At 35.7% G+C, this 19,447-nt stretch overlaps 1 protein-coding gene across 1 annotated transcript in view; it reads right to left on the minus strand.

Annotated features, from left to right (window-relative positions):
* man1a2 (mannosidase, alpha, class 1A, member 2) overlaps positions 1-19,447 on the minus strand; it is a 524,864-nt gene that overhangs the window by 29,091 nt on the left and 476,326 nt on the right. Inside the window, exons 10-12 of the mRNA XM_039743738.1 lie at positions 15,204-15,319; positions 13,339-13,558; positions 3,619-3,791 (exon numbers count right to left, since the gene is read on the minus strand). Of these exons, the coding sequence (XP_039599672.1) occupies positions 3,619-3,791; positions 13,339-13,558; positions 15,204-15,319 (509 nt within the window). The remainder of the gene's footprint in view (positions 1-3,618; positions 3,792-13,338; positions 13,559-15,203; positions 15,320-19,447) is intronic.

Genomic DNA, 19,447 nt, shown 5'->3' on the forward strand with positions numbered 1-19,447 from the left:
GCGTAGAATTTCGAAATGAAACCTGCCCAACTTTTGTAAAGAAGCTGTAAGGAATGAGCCTGCCAAATTTCAGCCTTCTACCTACACGGGAAGTTGGAGAATTAGTGATGAGTCAGTGAGTCAGTCAGTGAGGGTTTTGCCTTTTATTAGTATAGATTGAGGTTTACTTGTGTTTTGTTCTATTTTGTGTATTGTATTGACCACCTCCTTTTTGACACTCACTGCACGCCCAACCTACCTGGAAAGGTGTCTCTCTTTGAACTGCCTTTCCCAAGGTTTCTTCCATTTTTTTCCCTACTAGGGTTTTTTTGGGAGATTTTCCTTGTCTTCTTTTAGAGTCAAGGCAGGGGGGCCTGTAAAAGCCATTACAGCACTTTTGGGCTATACAAAAAATAAATTGTATTGTATTGTATTTAGACACTACTTGGCGAAGCCTTGGCAGTTATAGTACTACAAAAATGTGTGGTGGTTCCAGTTTTAATATATTTCCAGATCTTATTAAGGATGTGCCATGTAATTTTGCCTACTTCAAATATACTGTATTAACATACTGTTTCTGGATAAAGATTACATTCAAGGATAATCATTGTTGGTGACCAAGCTTACAGTGGTAGAGCTGTGTCTGGCCACACACTGGTGAATAAGGGAACAGCAGGAGTTTTGGGGTGCCTGTGTTAAAGATCAGTGTGGAGGACACAGTGCTTCCAATCTGTTATATTATTTCAAGGCTTCTTAAATACTCCCAAGTATATGATGCATAAATTTGCTTCAGTAATATTCAAAACTGTACTCTTTTTTTCCTTCCTAGTGCATCATCGTCATAATTTTTATTTATGTATTTTTTAAATAATAATACATTCTCATACATGCAGATATGAAGATATGGATAACTATTCATCTCTCATTGGAGTGTCATTTTCAAATCAATCTCTTTAGAAAAGGTTTTCTAGCAATTTAAACCATTTCTATTTGCAAATGAAGACAGAGTTACATTTCTATTTTCACTGAGAGAATTCTTCTTAAGATACCTGAGAGGCCAAATAATATTCTTTTCTGTGAATTTTATGAAAGGAGAATGCTAGAAATTATGAGCCTAATCTTGAATATTTATGGAAGTATATACATAAATACCTACCTCTGAAGCAAGAAGCGGCTTGCATTCTCGTCTGAGTCTGACCTTTTAAAAACTACTGTTTAATTCAAGCCATTCACATTATGCATACAGGGGAAGAAGCCAAGTAACATTTTAGCACACCTAATACATATAGTATGAGGAAAGTGTTCAGTGTTATTGCAGGAATTAATACCACCAAAAAATCTAAATCTATTAATAATAATTTAAAGTTATTTCACAATTATTATGTAGCATTATATTAATCTGAAACAGAAATTAAATAAATGGATTTCCAAGTACTGTAGGCTTGATCAAAACACAGCTATACAGAACCAACAACTTATATAAAATTAGCATTATTAAATCTGTTAAGACAGAAAATGACCCGGTCCTGGTGGGTATTAAATAAATTCTGTACGTATACATATGAAAGCTATCATCAGTAATTTTATCAATATTTCACATAACTTAGATAAGCAAGATATGTTCAAAATGATTATGGCCATCTTTTAAACCTGTTTTTCTAGGGAAAATTCAAAGGAACTGGAGATTATACCCCATGGTTTTCTGTTTAAATCTTGCTCATTGTATGATCCAAAGAGGGTCACTTAACTTGTCTTTTTTACTTTTAAATGTGCAATGGTGTATAGTAACTAAGGCTTTACACTTTAAAACCACAGGGATACTTATTTAATCCCTGCCTTTCCTCCATGTGTGACCCTGAGGAAGACACCTAACTGCCTGTTCTTCAACTGAAAAGAAAGGGTATGAAAACAGTTGTGACATGTCCTACTTCACCTTTAGATGCTGATGTGAGCCAACTATAAAACTGAAAAAAATTACAGACCCCTAACTCTCTTAAATGACACCACAAAAGCCCTGGCAAAAACAAACAATAAAGTTAAGAAAAACGGAACACATCCCATTAGTTTTCAGAGGCAGATATATTTATTATTGGTAGGATTTTTTTATTTTTAACTGTTTTAAGTAGTACACAGCTGGATAAACAACAAGCTTCAGACAGATTGATGTGGTTGTTATTTTGCCACACTCTGAAAGTATACGTTTGAGGCAATAACAATAGCCTAGATAACACCTTTGTATTTAAATCCTGATTCCTTTGTTTATGCAGTAGAATAGCATGTGTTCAGTTACCTCTCCTTTTATGTTTGCTATTAAATCATGCATTATTTATTTGGATAACATTGTGAAGATTCAGTAAATTCAGACTGCTCAAAAAAAAAAGGTTTCCATGTATTGTATATATGTGATATACCACTCTGTATCACTAACACAGAATCTTTACTTCATCATTCTTTACAGGCAATAGATGATTGTTGGAAAATTCAGGATTCAAGTTAAATGGGAGTAAAAATATATACTATTCCTAAGAAAATATTGTAAAGCTCACAATTCCAAACAAATTAACAAATTCAGGACTCACAACTGTAATAAAAAGACCTCTTCATGTAAAATCTTATTGTCCTCTTAAACAATAACAGGACCTTCCAACTGGTCCAATACACATGTCACTAATAAGAAACACTGCATGCACCTATCCTTTTTATACCTTAAATGTTCAAAATGAATCTTTTTTTAGACTTTCAAAATGTTTAATGCATGCCTATTTGTATACACTAGTAACGTCACTATAACTAGTCTCATTGTTTCTTTTTTTCTAAATGAAACTGCTTCATCTATAGAAATTATAACTTCAAAGACCTAGGACAGTGTGAAGTACAGGAGTAGAAAACACTGTGTTAGAAAATGTGTAAACCCAAATTATACACCTCTTAATCTTCGATGACCTAGATTACAATATTTCTTTTCTTTTGCACTCTGATGAGGTCTAGTAATGTCACATTCATATTTAAAATGTAAAATTCAAATGCTTTCTATTACATATATTACTTTGAATATTCAAAACCAAACTGAAAATGTTTGAAACATCTACAAAGTTTTCTTGTGATGTCAAAGAAGCAGCATGGCTGAAGAGGATGTGTACTGTATAAAGCGTTTTACAGGCATTAAAATATTTTTTAAAGATTTCTTTAAAAAATCTAGTGGTAAGGTATTGTATACATGAAGCCACTTACCTAAACTATTAATGTGTTACATGCTATAATAATACTTTTTTTTTTTAAATATTTTTTTACAAATAATTATGGGTGGCACAGCTGTGCACTGGCAGTTACATCACTTCACAGCTCCATGGACTCCACGGCTGATGATGAACACAACAGGGTAACTATTAGCTGACCACTGGTCATTTTTTGTGTGCAAGTGTACTCTGCACAGGATCAGCATCATAAACAGGGATGGTGACATTTCTTCCTACTCATTTACATAATATTACAGTAAGTTTAATATTGGTATACATTAAGATATGGAAAAACTCTATTGACCTATATAATTTTAAGATAACTTGAGGCACATAATGAGAAGGTAAGCTATGTAGTAATCAAACTTTAATATACAAACAAAGACAAATTTATAAACAATACCTGTGCTGCCTCCCAACCCCACTGCCGGTACTTTGGATCATGTGTAAATCTCCACATATACCAATAGGTCTCAATCACTTCTGGTCGAAGAATGTAGTATTTTTCATTTTGCCGGACTGCAACTGCTTCCAAGCCACTGTCAAACTTGAATGCTTCTGGGCCGAGTTTTAGGACTGTAACACAACAATATGATAAATAAACAGTTTAGAAGTTATTCCATCATAGGAAAAATAGCTTGCTTTGAACAAAGAAACTAAACAAAAAAACAAAGTAAGTTGGATATTTAATTAATAAATTATATTCACAGAATTTGGTTTGAAAATAGTACTCATAAAGCAGAAAACAGTACACACTAATGTAATTACAGTGTAAAGCCTTTGCTTTAAAAACTGTCAGTATTCATTTATAGCGGACACATCACCCTTGTTTTTATTGACACTGTTTCTTTTATTTGGTCAGATACAGCAAGGGGAAATGCAACTGCCTCCCACTGCATGTGCATGAACTGGAAAGACTGGAATGGGCTGCAGTTTATTTAATCAAAGTTTAGGATTGAGCAGTTCGTGCAGCAGTAAGTATCTTATTCATATTTTAAATCCCAGCATTTTTTGGTAACATGTTATGATTTCTTTAAAGTAACTATTGATATCCAAGATATTGATTTATTTACAAAAAATATTGAAAAACCTTAGGATGTTGATGGGTTTTGTGCTTTAATGTTACTAGCAAAAGATAATGTTGCAGCTTATCAAGGACTCTGAAATTATATTTGTTTATAGGCAGAATGATATTTCATGCTTTAAGGCATTTAGTTGCATACTGCACAACTACACTTAAAGCTGCTGTTATAACATTTTGAACAGTATGTCAATATTAATTTTCAAATTGGTTCTCATACCCAAAATTGTAATATTTGATATCTTAAATACAGCTAGCTACTGTGGTATTGATAGTCACCTTTAACAAATGGAAGCTATAAAATCAGATGGGGTCAATGTAAGGGGGGTTGTAGTTTGACATTAAATTTAACCTGAAGTACATAGCCAGCATGGATCACGAGCAAAACTGTTGATTTGATGGGCTTCAGGATAAAGCTGGTATTTGGCTTGCTTTCCATTAAAGTGATTTCAAATCGAAAGCAACTGCAAAAGAAGCTGGCAGAATGTGAGCATAAATGTGTCTGGTAAGACTTTGAAATCAATACCATTAGCAGGTCACAGTGTAAAGCAGATACGTTATTTAAGGCATTGCTGTGAAAAAACAGTGATACATGGGAAGTGGAAAAATGGCGGTGTGTCAAGCCAAGAAGGGATCAATGAGTTTGGGCATCACATTCTGTGGGTCAAAGCCATATTTATATGTAAAGCTGGTAAAGTAAGTTATCAGAAAAAGTGTTCTCAAATAAACTAAAATAAAATGCACTAGCAGAAGCATGCATGGCAGTGCACCTCTTCTTTTAGAGGTGTTAGTAATTTACATTTCATAAACGCATTACATTAGGTAACTAATACAATATTATTATTAGTTACATTTCTTTTGTTCTTTCAATTGGACCAGAGGCAGGTCAAGTGACTTTAGAACATTAGAACACTCTAGACGAGAACAGGCCATTGAGCCCAACAAAGCTCGCCAGTCCTATCCACTTATTTCTTCCAAAAAACATCGAGTCGAGTTTTGAAAATCCCTGACATCTTACTGTCTAAAACTTCCTAATGTTTGTGTGAAAATTTAACCTTAACAAGTTTCCAACTGTGTCCCAGTGTTCTTGATGAACTCATTTTAAAATAACAGTCTCAATCCACTGTACTAATTCCCTTCATAATTTTAATCTTTCTTCATAATTCAACCCCTGTAGCCCTGGAATCAGCCTAGTCGCTCTTCTCTGGACCTTTTCTAGCACTGCTATGTCCTTTTTGTAGCCTGCAGACTAGGGAATTGGGAGCCCGGGATTCCCGGGAATGAAACTGCTGTAATTACCGAGAAATGGGTCATTCTCCCGGCTCCCACTAAGACTGAGCACAGTGGACTGGGAGGAGTCTGCACTCTGCAGCTCACGAATGCCAGGATGGGGCAGACTTCATTGACGTCTGTCAGACAAGACCTTTGAACAGCAACTTGAAATTGCAACGCGTCAGTCTGTTGCATCCGCATTATCTTTGCCAAGAAACTTGCCATCATAGAATGATGACAAGAAACTGGATGCATCAGTAAAAGTTGAAATGGCAGTGTTTCAGAGCAACGGCAAGCGCGGGCGTTGTTTAGAACAAGTGTATTAGTATCTGATGACTATGCCGCCTACTTCAGTGGAGGCAGAGCGTGCGTTCTCAGCGGCTGGCGTACTCTGCACGAAGGTGCGCTCTTGCCTGGACGCATTGTGCTTTCTACACTCTTATTACCGCAACTAACTAGATACATGTACTGTACTTATATGACAGCATGAACTGCTTGTAGGTAAGGTTAGTCTTTTATTGGTGTAGTTGTAGTAATTGTAGTAGTTTTATTAAAAATAAGTGTCAGTCATTCTAAAACTGTTCACATATGAGATGCCCGTGCACTGTGTCATCCCTGGGAGCCCGGGAATGACATGCGGGGTTCCCGGGAATGGATTCCCTACTGGAGACCAAAACTGCACACAGTACTCCAGATGAGGCCTCACCAGTGCACTTATAAAGGTTTAGCATAACCTCCTGGGACTTGTACTCCACACATTGTGCTATATAACCTAACATTCTGCTTGCCTTCCTAATGGCTTCTGAACACAGTCTGGAAGTCGATAGCTTAGAGTCCACTTTGACTCCTAAATCCTTCTCATAAGGTGTACTCTCATCTTTTTTCATACCGCCCATGTGTATGCAAACCTAACATTTTTACTTCCTATGTGTAATACTTTACATTTACTGACAAGCCTGTATGCTATCTAAGTCCTTCTGTAATGATATAACGGATTACAAATTATTTGCTACTCCACCTATCTTGGTATCATCTGCAAACTTAACCAACTTGTTACTTATATTCCTATCTAAATCATTTATATATATTTAAATTTTCTCATGGTCACATAGTGTAAGTAGCAGGATTTGAACCCTCAACCTCCGGGTTTGAAATCTAAGGGTCCAAAGCCTTAACCACTACAACATACTGTCCAATAAGAATGAGAATAAATATGTACAATGCGACAAATATATATGGTAAGTCAACTTCTTTTTACTAAACACATGCAAGGACTCTTCCAAAACATAACTTACAGTACAAGTGTAAAAGGTTTCATGTTTCTCCATGAATTTTTAAAACTAGTTCAAAGTCTCCTTTACAGATTGCCCAGAAATGTTAGACTTTGAGAATATTTAAACAAATAGGAAGAGTAATTGAAGGGTTCAGTTTCAAAACCCCCTACTCTGATCTTTTTGGTTAAAATGAGATTAATCACATGGTAACTAGTATTAGCATGCACAATGTACTATTTTATTTAAATATTCAAATAAAAATTTAATGTATAATATTTGCCTAAATATACCTCATGTTTTTGAACAAAGTCTTTCAATTACAGTTTAAGCTTAAACAGTCAATGTTCTCTAAAGTTCATTAACATGGTACTATTCTGATGCATATACCCATTTTTATTGCACACTAGCAGAATACCCGCGCTTCGCAGCGGAGAAGTAGTGTGTAAAAGAAGTTATGAAAAAGAAAAGGAAAAATTAAAAAAAACATAACATGATTGTTAATGTAATTGTTTTGTCATTGATATGAGTGTTGTTGTCATATCTATTCTTAACAAATGAAAAGAAAAAATATATATATATTTATATAGCATATCTTTGCAAAACAAAAAGAAAGAGAGCGTCACATACACGTCTTCTTTCCTCTGCCTATTAAGTAATAAATTAAATCGATTATAAATTATTAACACAAAGTAAATGAAAAAAATATCGGGAAAGAAACAGAAACCAGAACTTACCCCCACAGCATCCACCGCGCTTCTAGCGTTAGAGCCAAAAACGTGGTACACGCAGGTTGTGAGGTGTGACGCTAATTAACGCTCGTGCTACAACAGATTATAGTGTTGTTATATTATAAACTATTTACAGGGATCAACAGTTTTGGGGAAGTCCATAACAAAAAAAAATAAAATTATAGATAACATTTTACACTTTGCTATATGAGCAACTGTTGCTGGGGGTGCCAGAATCCAACAAGGTAGAAAAATGAAAAACATTATTTGTACAAAATCTTAATTTATTTAAAACGGATGACTCCCGCTCTCACGTGCAAGAAGGAATTTTTATTTAGTCGATAGAAATGTCTTTGGTAGGAATGTAAGTTAAAAGTAGGCATCTTTGCATAAAGTTTTGACTATCCAGCGCTTACATTATATATTCCGAAATATTCCAAGACCGTCTTTATATACAGTACTCAGGTTTTGGGAAGCGCTGATCAATGTAATCGGTGTACCAGGAAATCATGCACTGACACAAGTTCCCCTTTGCTTGGAATTGAAACTGTGATTAAATGCATTATTTTTTTTAATGCGTTATGGAGCACATGCATCGAAGCTTCTCATCTGTGCGATTGTCGAGGCGTGCTGAGTTGCGCAGCAGCCTTACTTATGAATATGCTAAGCACATTTCTTCAGCCGCCACGCCTCCCACGGTGAGCGAGCTGCCCGCTATGGCCGTATACAGTACTATATAGGAAAGAAGGTTCTAGTTATGACCGTCAGGTTTTGGGAAGCGCTGATCAATGTAATCGATGTACCAGGAAATCATGCATTGACACAAGTTCCCCTTTGCTTGGAATTGAAACTGTGATTAAATGCATTATTTTTTTTAATGCGTTATGGAGCACATTCATCGAAGCTTCTCATCTGTGCGATTGTCAATGTAACCTTTTGTAAGTAGTGCCTGGAGGATTCAGTGTATATGTCACTCGCTCGCTTCTTATTGTTTCGCTGCCTTCTCAATTATATACTGCATGTTTTCTTCAGCGCGTTTTGGAGCTCTTCCTGGTTTTCTACGTAGTGTGTTGACAGTCAGTTCACGTGATTACGTGGGAGGCGTGATGATGTCAGAAGAAACTCCGCCCCCCACGGCTTTCCAGCTGAACTCCATTACAGCGTATGCAGAAAAATAGCTTCCAGTTATGACCATTACGAGTAGAATTTCGAAATGAAATCTGCCCAACTTTTGTAAGTAAGCTGTAAGGAATGAGCCTGCCAAATTTCAGCCTTCTACCTACACGGGAAGTTGGAGAATTAGTGATAGGTGAGTCAGTGAGTGAGTGAGTCAGTCAGTGAGTCAGTGAGGGCTTTGCCTTTTATTAGTATAGATTACTTCAGATATATTATTATTTTGCTTCTGCCACTGTTTGTGAGTTTGCTGTATTGAACAGTCCATTTACATTACCTCAATACAGCAGTGATTCTGAAAGCTTTAGTCTTTTTACACCCGTGGTCTACAAGGCATCAGTTATTGGGTTAGTCTTTTAGGTACTTACATGACTTTAAAACACTGCTGTTTACAAATATAAGACCTGTATTTACCAGACTATGTCACAGCATAAGCATCTTATCACTGAACAACTTGATTCACCATGGCTTCAAATGCATAATCATTTTCTTGTGTTTGATTTCAATGTATGGTACTTTACAGTTCAGTAAAATATTGCAATGGGCACTGACTGACAAGTAAAACTGGAACAGTGTGTGGAATTGAAAATTCAGCTCTTCCTTTATTCTAGCACATTTATTAAACTACAATTTGAAAACTTCTAGCACTCTTCTAAACCAAAAAGTAAGAGTGTTACATCCAGCTTTGTTGCTAAAGTGGTTTCTTCGTCACATCTGCACTCATTCTATCCACCAGCAGTGACTGCACTCATTCTCAAGAGCCTGAAAACTACCCCAGCTCAGCTTATGTACAAGCATTAATGACTTGAACTTGAAACATGCTGCCATAAGGAGCCGATGGAGTGAACTGAGAAAGGGAATGACATGTGTTTGTCTTAACTGGTTAAAAATGACGTGCCTTTTGGAGTATCTGCAATGACTTGACAGTACATTCCAGTATCTCTGCCACCGATGAAGGCCTAGAGAAAACATTGAGATGAATACTCCGTCAGATCTGATCTTGTGGATCTTATATACAGCAAGTCTTTATGAACGAGAGACTGCTGCAATGTGATCGGTGAAAGTGAGCTGCTCATCAATTATCACTTCAAGGTTACATGCTGACAGTAACACAGTCCATCTTCAAAGTATCCATTAGCATTATTTTGAACTGAAGACAACTTAAGACATCTTCAACTTTGTGCAGCATTGTGAAAAAGTAGCAATTATTCATTAACCATGTAAAGCTTTACTAAGGTTAAAGGCTAAAAGAATTCTATTACATTAAGAATATGCAGAGTAAATTGTGAATCACTCTTTAGCGTTCACATTAGCCCAATCAATGGACCATCACCTTGTCTCATATTAGTGGAAGCTGATTAGCAAGTAATGAACTACAAAATGATGTTTTCCCTCAGTGAAATGAAAGGGTAAAGTGTATCTAAACATTTACAGTGGCATACTGTTCATTTTTAGTTTTATATATCTGACTAGGACAAAACAGATATATCAAGTGACAATAATTCAGTGCAGGTTTTAATAATGTATTGGTTAGGTCCAGTGTTCCATTTCCAGACTTATAATTAATAAATTCAATAAAAGCAGACTTTATGGCAAAAAGTCTTTAAAATGTCTTAACATGCTATTCACTTGGCAGTTAAGGATGTTCCTACAACTCTGTACATAATCCACAGCTTAATCCCTAATGTAGCTGGTACTACAAAAGAACCTTCACATGAAAAGGGCGTGGAAACTGTCAAATGGCTAAAACAGACTCGATGAAGTCTTTACTGGAGTTCAGTAAAACTGGAAATGATTCAGTTATTGAAGAATATTGGTTTCTAAATGCCAATGGAAATCAGCTTGGAGACAAAACTTATCTAAACTTCTGGCTGGGGATCTAGCAAAAGGCATAATCATCACTTAAAGATGAAAAAACATAACTGGTTGTGGGACAAATAATCAAATGCCCAAATGTTTTCTTGGTTAATAAAGTCTTTCCTAAGCCCAAACAAACTGATTTACACTTTCTAAAGAATAAATACTGTAAGCAACAGACTCATACTAGTAATGACACAACAAGAAAACTGATTACTTCTGTTAAGGTTTCATCTGTGGTTAAAAAAAAAAAAAAATTGTCTGTTCTAATTATACTGCTATTAATGCAATGTATTCAATATTAGATTAAAATTATACAGTGAAAAAAGTTTACTTGAGGTTTTTGCAAATTTATTAAAAATAAAAAAAACTGAGAAAGCACATGTACATACAGTAAGTTTTCACAGCCTTTGCTCAATACTTTGTCGATGCACCTTTGGCAGCAATTACAGCCTCAAGTCTTTTTGAATATGATGCCACAAGCTTGGCACACCTATCCTTGGCCAGTTTTGCCCATTCTTCTTTGCAGCACCTCTCAAGCTCCATCAGGTTGGATGGGAAACGTCGGTGCTCAGCCATTTTAAGATCTCTCCAGAGATGTTCAATCGGATTCAAGTCTGGGCTCTGGCTGGGCCACTCAAGGACATTCACAGAGTTGTCCTGAAGCCACTCCTTTGATATCTTGGCTGTGGGCTTAGGGTTGTTGTCCTGCTGAAAGATGAACCATCGCCCTAGTCTGAGGTCAAGAGCGCTCTGGAGCAGGTTTTCATCCAGGATGTCTCTGTACATTGCTGCAGTCATCTTTCCCTTTATCCTGACTAGTCTCCCAGTTCCTGCCGCAGAAAAACATTCACTGTAGGGATGGTATTGCCCTGGTGATGAGCAGTGCCTGGTTTCCTCCAAACGTGACGCATGGCATCCACACCAAATAGTTTAATCTTTGTCTCATCAGACCAGAGAATTTTGTTTCTCATGGTCTGAGAGTCCTTCAGGTGCCTTTCGGCAAACTCCAGATGGGCTGCCATGTGCCTTTTACTAAGGAGTGGCTTCCGTCTGGCCACTCTACCATACAGGCCTGAATGGTGGATTGCTGCAGAGATGGTTGTCCTTCTGGAAGGTTCTCCTCTCTCCACAGAGGACCATTGGGTTCTTGGTCACCTCCCTGACTAAGGCCCTTCTCCCCCGATCGCTCAGATTAGATGGCCGGCCAGCTCTAGGAAGAGTCCTGGTGGTTTCGAACTTCTCCCACTTACGGATGATGGAGGCCACTGTGCTCATTGGAACCTTCAAAGCAGAAGAAATTGTTCTGTAACCTTCCTCAGATTTGTGCTTCGAGACAATCCTGTCTTGGAGGTCTACAAACAATTCCTTTGACTTCATGCTTGGTTTGTGCTCTGACATGAACTGTCAACGGTGGGATCTTATATAGACAGGTGTGTGCCTTTCCAAATCATGTCCAATCAACTGAATTTACCACAGGTGGACTCAAATTAAGCTGCAGAAACATCTCAAAGATGATCAGGGAAAATAAGATGCACTTGAGCTCAATTTTGAGCTTCATGGTAAAGGCTGTGAATACTTATGTACATGTGCTTTCTCAATTTTTCTATTTTAATAAATTTGCAAAAAAGATCAAGTACACTTTTTACATTGTTATTATGGGGTGTTGTGTGTAGAATTCTGAGGAAAAAAATGAATTTAATCCATTTTGGAATAAGGCTGTAACATAACAAAATGTGGAAAAAGTGATGTGCTGTGAGTACTTTCTGGATGCACTGTATATCTGCACTAAAGCGATAAAAAAATAAAAGGGCATATGAGCAATACAATCATATTATGTATGGTAATACTTAGCATAAGCATAACAATTTCCAACTTGCTTAATCCAACAGTGCAAAAGTATAATTATAAATACTGAGTAATCCTTAATTATGTTTTTAGATATACTAAACAAAATGTTCTTTACTTCATGCAAACATCACACTTGCCTTTTAGAAATATGGAAATTGTGCACCGTTTGAATAATACTGTGCATCTCAAATAAGAAAAGCTATTAAAAATAGGAGTTAAACACAAACCTAAGCATCAATAACTGCTAAAGCAAAAACATTACTTTTAAGATCATAATTAGACATGGTAAGGAGAGAAGATAATTAGGATCACTAAATTACAGATTTGTACTGAGACAGAAGGAATGTTAAGGATATTATCTGCACTATTCTATTTTTACATGGCAACAATAACCACAAAACAGTATTTATTAACGTACAGTTATGCAATGCTGACTCAAATTTATTTTCAGGGTCATAAACAGTTAAAAATGAAAAGATAACGGCCTTGACCAGTTCTAAGATTTGCAAAAGAGAATTATGTAAAACATTATTTTTAGTTCAGTTTAATCTATTCTTATGCAGTATTCTGTACACAGTCACTGGATATTTAAATTTTGTGCAAGCAGAATAATTAAGCTCTATCTTTGAAGATGTTAAAATATAGTGTACCTATACCTGAGTTCTTGCTAATAATGAATTTTTGCAAATATGTTGAGGATTCAGCGGTTCACAAACATCATTTCACAACACAAGTATATAACCTAAATAATATAAGCTTGTGTGACAAGACAGCTCTCTGAACCAGGACTTCTAGGTAGTTAGGGGTAGCTCAGCTATGAGATGCCTACTTTAAATGTTGCTTTTGTTAATTCACCAGGTTCTCCTTGTTCAATCCATCTTACTCACCTGTTCTGTCATATGATTCATGGCAGGTATGTGCAATCTCTGCTCCCAACTGCAAGTAATGTCCTGCCTTTTCTCCTGGTGAACCATCTGCCCCAAGAGCAAACATCCCACCAGCAAAACAGGTTAAATGGCCCATTTTCCTCTCAAGGTGTCCATTTTTCCATTCCCCAATGAATGTCAGACCACCATTTGACTTTCTAATCAAATGTCTTTCAATTGCCTGAAGAAGGAAAGAAATACAAATGTTCATATTTAGTAGAGGAATCAAAATATTTCTCTGCATGAGCTTACTATGTGATAAAATTAAGCAAAAATAATCATTTTACCTACTTTGTTAAGCAGAACCTTTCATTACTGGAGACTCAAAAGCAAAAGCAAAAAACAAAAGCAAAACAAAAACTGACATTTCAAAATAAAGCTAAAACAAACACGATCACATAGGACTTCTCAGGTTAAGAAAAAACTTTTCCAGGAGATCCTTAACAAAAAAGCCAGTGGAGAAAGTTAAGTAAAGGTGCTACAACCATTTAGTCAATAATGCATTTTATTGTTAAAGCCAGCAATATAAATTTTAAAGCTAAATTTTAAGAACACCCAATTTAATCAGAAATGTAATTGAAAAAGTAGTGTATAATGAATTACAAATAAAATATTAAGGATATATGGAATTACACCATTCTTAATTATTCATGAAGTTTTAGTTTTGAGAAGACCTTTGAATTGGCACACACATGTGAAGGTAGTCTATTAAATTACACTACATACACATTATTTGCTCAACCAAGCTGGCAATATAAAGCATTTAAAATCCCGGAGTCCACAAAGAACAGAGACCACTGTGTCTCTGGAGAGGTCTTCATCTTCAGTTGCTGCTGTGGAAAATCTAACTGCATTCATCTCGAATACACAGATCCAGAGAAAGGGACTTTTCCCATTGCTGAAGTTAGCACACGGTCAGAAGGATGTGTCTTTTCTTCGAAAGGGTGAAATAAATGGAGATAATGTAGCATTCATTATGATTATTATATACAATTATGATATTGCACCTGCTCATTGGTGCAACTGCAGCTAAGCAGAAAATGACAGCAAAGAATATAAATCTATAGAGATGTATTCACAAAGATTTTTGGGATCATCTGGAACAAAAAACAGAGCAATGTGGCTGGGGAAAAAAACCTGGACCCCCTCCACAAACCCCAAAGTAGCTGAATCCAACAATGGGACACATTAACTATAACTTTTTATAATTGCATATGCAAATACTCAACTACAAAAACAGATATCAGTAGATTATACAGGGTCTACTATTAAAAGCTGAACACATGCCTTTAAGAACTATCTGATGGTGTCTTGTGCAAAATGATACTAACCTTTGTTATCTTGTTATTTTAAGTGGCACACTTAAGTTGACAATCATGACTCTAATAACCAGCAAGTGTGACCTTTACATCAAAACTCAGCAACTTTAAACATTTCCATATACTTTACAGTGATTTATTAGTAGGTTTACAGACACTGCTTTGGGCTTTTCATTGTGTTCAGGTGGGAAAGCATTTTAGCGGATGATTATAATTTCAGATGACTAGCTTTTCTTTGTTCCTTAGACCCCACATGTGGTGTTAAAAGAAGATAGGAATGGAATGTGAGGCAGGGAGTCACAAAGGAACTTGACAGTGTAAGTTTAAGTTTAATCATATTCTTAGAAAAGTGTGATGTGTTAATGAGCTTCAGAGATTCTTGGCATAGAGAGTGTGTATTTTAGTAATATGTGCATAAAGAAGTGTAAAATCACAAAAATACATACATATTAAAAAGACATTAACTAATATTAGAGCCCCTTTGTGAGAGCTACCACATGTGGTTACCTCAATAGCATCGTCATATAACTGCCGTGCTTCTAGATCCGTTTTATCAGACATTAGCCAGGCTTTTAATAAGTATTCATAAAAGCTGTCACCCAGTCCACCTACAGATGTGTGATCTGTTGAATAAAGGGGGGAAAAAACGTATTAGTTCCCAAAATTATATATTATCATAACAAGCACAAAGTTGCAAATTATCAATATGTACTGTGCAATAAATAAAGAAAGAAAATAATCAAGCAAAGGAATCTGTACAGTCCTGAAGGATCAAAGTTATTTTAAAATAACTATTTTCAGCTTATAATTTACATTAGGCCAAACATTATGGTGATCCCTAAATAACAAAAGAAGCAGGACTTTGACCTGTCAAACATTTTACATCCTCATTAATTTTTTACCATCAATATGTCTTGAACTTGTATGATGACTACAATGGCTGCAACAAAAATCACGCCAGAATATCTCTTGACATGTTTATTTACTTGATGCTTTGATCCAAACAGTCTTAAAAAGCAGAAGTTGTAAACAGATATTATTATATATCTGCAAATGTAGCACTGTCCAAGTTAACAGATCCATTCAGTGGCACACTGCGAGTCCACGGTAGAAAAAGAACTGCCACCCTTGTGTAGTACAGGCCAAAAACTTAGCGCAAGGACTCACTCTCCTGCGCACTCAACTACTGATTTTTTATTTTCACACCTTGTGAGAATTTTAGATCAGCATTTATTAAACTGGGCTATTTATTTTATATACAACCCCAATTCCAAAAAAGTTGGGACACTGTGTAAAAGGTAAATGAAAAAAATAGATTGTAATGATTTGCAAATCTCATAAACTCATATTTTATTCACAACAGAACATAGAAAACACATCAAATGTTGAAAGTTAGACATTTTACTATTTCATGAAAAATATTAGCTCATTTTGAATTTAATAGCAGCAACACTTCTTAAAACAGTTGGGACATGGCAACCAAAGGCTACAGTGATGCTAAAAGGAAATGGCTGGAGGAACATTTTGCAACTAATTAGATTAATTAGCAACATGAATGGGTATAAAAAGGGCATCTTAAAGATGCAGAGTCTCTCAGAAGTAAACATGGGCAGAGGTTCACCAATCTGCAAAAACTGCGTCTACAAATTGCATCGGAATAATGTTCCTCAAAGTAAAGTTGAGAAATCTCTGTGCACAAGGGACAAGACCGAAAATCAATATTGGATGCCCGTGATCTTTGGGCCCTCAAGTAGCAGTGTGTTAAAAACTCTGTCATGAAGATTACTGCAGGAACACATCCAGAAATCATTGTCTGTGAACACAATTTGCTGTGCTATCAACAAATGCAAGTTAAAGCCTAATCATGAAAAGAAGAAGCCATATGTGAACATGATCCAGAAACACCCCCATTTTCTCCAGGCCAAAGCTCATTTACAATGGACTGAGGCAAAGTGGAAAACTGTTTTGTGGTCAGATGAATCAAAATTTGAAATTCCCAGACTGAAGGGAAGAGGGGCTTGTTATCAGCACTCATCTCATGATACGCAGGTGCATTAGTGCATATGGAATTGGCAGCATGCACATATGGAGCGGCACTATCAATGCTGAAAGGTTTATACAGGTTTTAGAGGAACGTATGCTCCCATCCAGACAATGTCTTTACCAGGGAACATTCAAGTTAGAGCTCTTCGCTTTGCTCTTTCATTTTTTAATGAATTGACTTGCTTCTGTCTAATAATAAACTTGTTTTCATTTTCAATAGTCTCTTACTCGGAGGGCCCACATCTTTATACCTCTATGATGCCTTAAGAGACAAACACAGCAAAATTATGAAATGTGAAAAAAGGGGCAGAGTAAGTGACTAAGCAGTAAAGCTACACACTCACTCCCCAAAGGTGGAAATGAGTTAACTGCAATTTAGGCAAAAAGATGAAGAATTTCTAAACATGACCACAAATGATTTTGGTTATAATCTGGAACTAAACTCATGATGTTAGAAGCATTTTATTAAAACAACTGCAATGAAAACATTGCCTTTGAAATATCTTGGCATCTTTGTATATAGGCAAAACTTTTTGATTTGAAATATCAATGTATAGTTTTTTTCTTTTTCTAAAAATGACACCATCTGTGTTGCCCTTATTTACATTTTTAGTCAACTCTTTCATACATAGCAGCTTTCCTATAACAGTGATAGAGCTGTTTCCCCAATGTGTACAGCTGAAGCACTGTTAGTTTAAATGACTCAATGGGAGTAACACTACTTAGAAGAAATTCTGTTGCACTAATCACAAATCAACTTAAAATTCTAGCAATAGTCAAACAAGCAAACTCACCATCCTAGTAGTTATGTGGTAAGGGAGATTAAAATATACTATGAGCTGCAGAAAACTCCCCCACGGACGAGGCAAAGTCATTCTGGATAGAAAGAATTCCAACAGAAATGATCGATTACTCCAGAGCCTGCTAACCTATTGCGTCTTTAGTACTCGTGGTCATTCCACCATCATTTATACAACTTGCAGAGGGAACTGATACAACTGGGAAGGACTATATGCTCACTAACATTTAGAAACAGAGCATTTGCCACAATAAGACTTACATTTTAAAAAGAACGAATTTCCACATCTATTTTTGGACAGCTTAGAATTGGTTATTGTTTCTGTTTATTACACTGAGGATAAGGTGAAATAATCCTTAAAAATGGTTAGAAAGAAAGATACTGTTTTTCAGCAAACACATATGTTTGTTCAGTAGCAGCAGGGTCTGCACTCCTTTTCAATTTATTTAGTTTCTTTCAAAGTACTTAAATATAAGGCTGTAAAAACACAAGGTTCAGCACAAGCCCTTGACAGTATGTTCTCTCCTCCCATCTGGTAAATCATTATAAAACACCTTAAATGCCTGTGACTACAGTTGAAGCAGATGGCAAAAAAATCTGCTGCAACAAAATAAATGAGCAGGATTAAAAACAATTCACGGCATGTTAAATAAGTAGATGAAAGTCGAAAAAAATGATTTAAAATGTACAGGGAGCATTAAAGAAAACAATATTTATGAATGTCAAGTCCACATTGAAAAACAAGGCTATAAATTAGACAAACAGATGAGGAGCCGAGATCTAAAATGACAAACAGCTGCTATTTTCCGCTCGCTAAATGATAAAACAAAACATGTTAACCTGACCTTCATTAAAAACAAAGATGGCACAAATGAAACAGAAAACAAAACCAGAAACTACAGTAATAAATGTCAAAACAGAGTAGCCAATAATCAAGGAAAAACATGAATGCTGAACAAAAATAAAAAAAAAAAAATGCTTTGCAAAATTAGCATTAATGTAAATTTGAAGCACACTGTATTTACCTCTCACCACTGAGCATTACTGTTTACCTGACCCCTCAGAGTACATTTAACTGTTCGTTTTAATCTAAAGCTCATTTAAAATGCCAAACATTAAATGAACAGTGCGTTTAAGCGTGCTGCGAGATCATGGAGGTCGCAAGCCACAGAATGAAGAAGAAGACACTAAGCCATGTGCAAAAAATCAAACTAAAACTTTAAAGAAGCTCCAATAAGCATATAATAATGAAACTCAGTGAATGAGGCAAAGTGATCTAAAGAATTTTTTTTTTTTGGCAAAATCACTGACGCTTATTTTCTTCCTTTTAAATTTCCCTCATTACATTTCCTTCATTTCGTTTAAATATAGTTCAGAATTCATATGCTACTAATGTTTTTCTTTTAATTTTTCCTAATGAAAGTCACAAACCAGCCATCTTAGTATATAAACCTAACTAAGAAGTCTGCATTAACTAAACATAGCACTAAGTATTCTATTTAAATATTAGAATTAAAAAGAAGAAGAAAGGAAGCACATATTAAAGACACAACATTGAAGTATCAATTTTCTTAATTAACAAAACCAACAACCACAGACATTATTTTTTTTCCAAGTTCAGTTTCAAGCACTTTATTGTCATTGTGTAACACAACAAAATGACTTTTATGACAACCCCAAAGGTGCATTTAAAGAACAGAATAGAAATAATTTAAAAACAAGACATACAAAATATGGCATTGCACATTGCCAATATAGCTTATTGCACATACTCATTTAAAAATTAGACTGAGGAGATTCACAGTTAACATGATTTTTTTATGAAGAATATCAAAACTCCATCAAGTCCAAAGTACACTGAAAAATATCCAACAATTGCAGATGGTCTTCTTAAGTGCGAAAAGTAAAA

Source organism: Polypterus senegalus, chromosome 2, assembly GCF_016835505.1.
Source record: "Polypterus senegalus isolate Bchr_013 chromosome 2, ASM1683550v1, whole genome shotgun sequence".
NCBI classification, from domain to species: Eukaryota; Metazoa; Chordata; class Cladistia; order Polypteriformes; family Polypteridae; genus Polypterus; species Polypterus senegalus.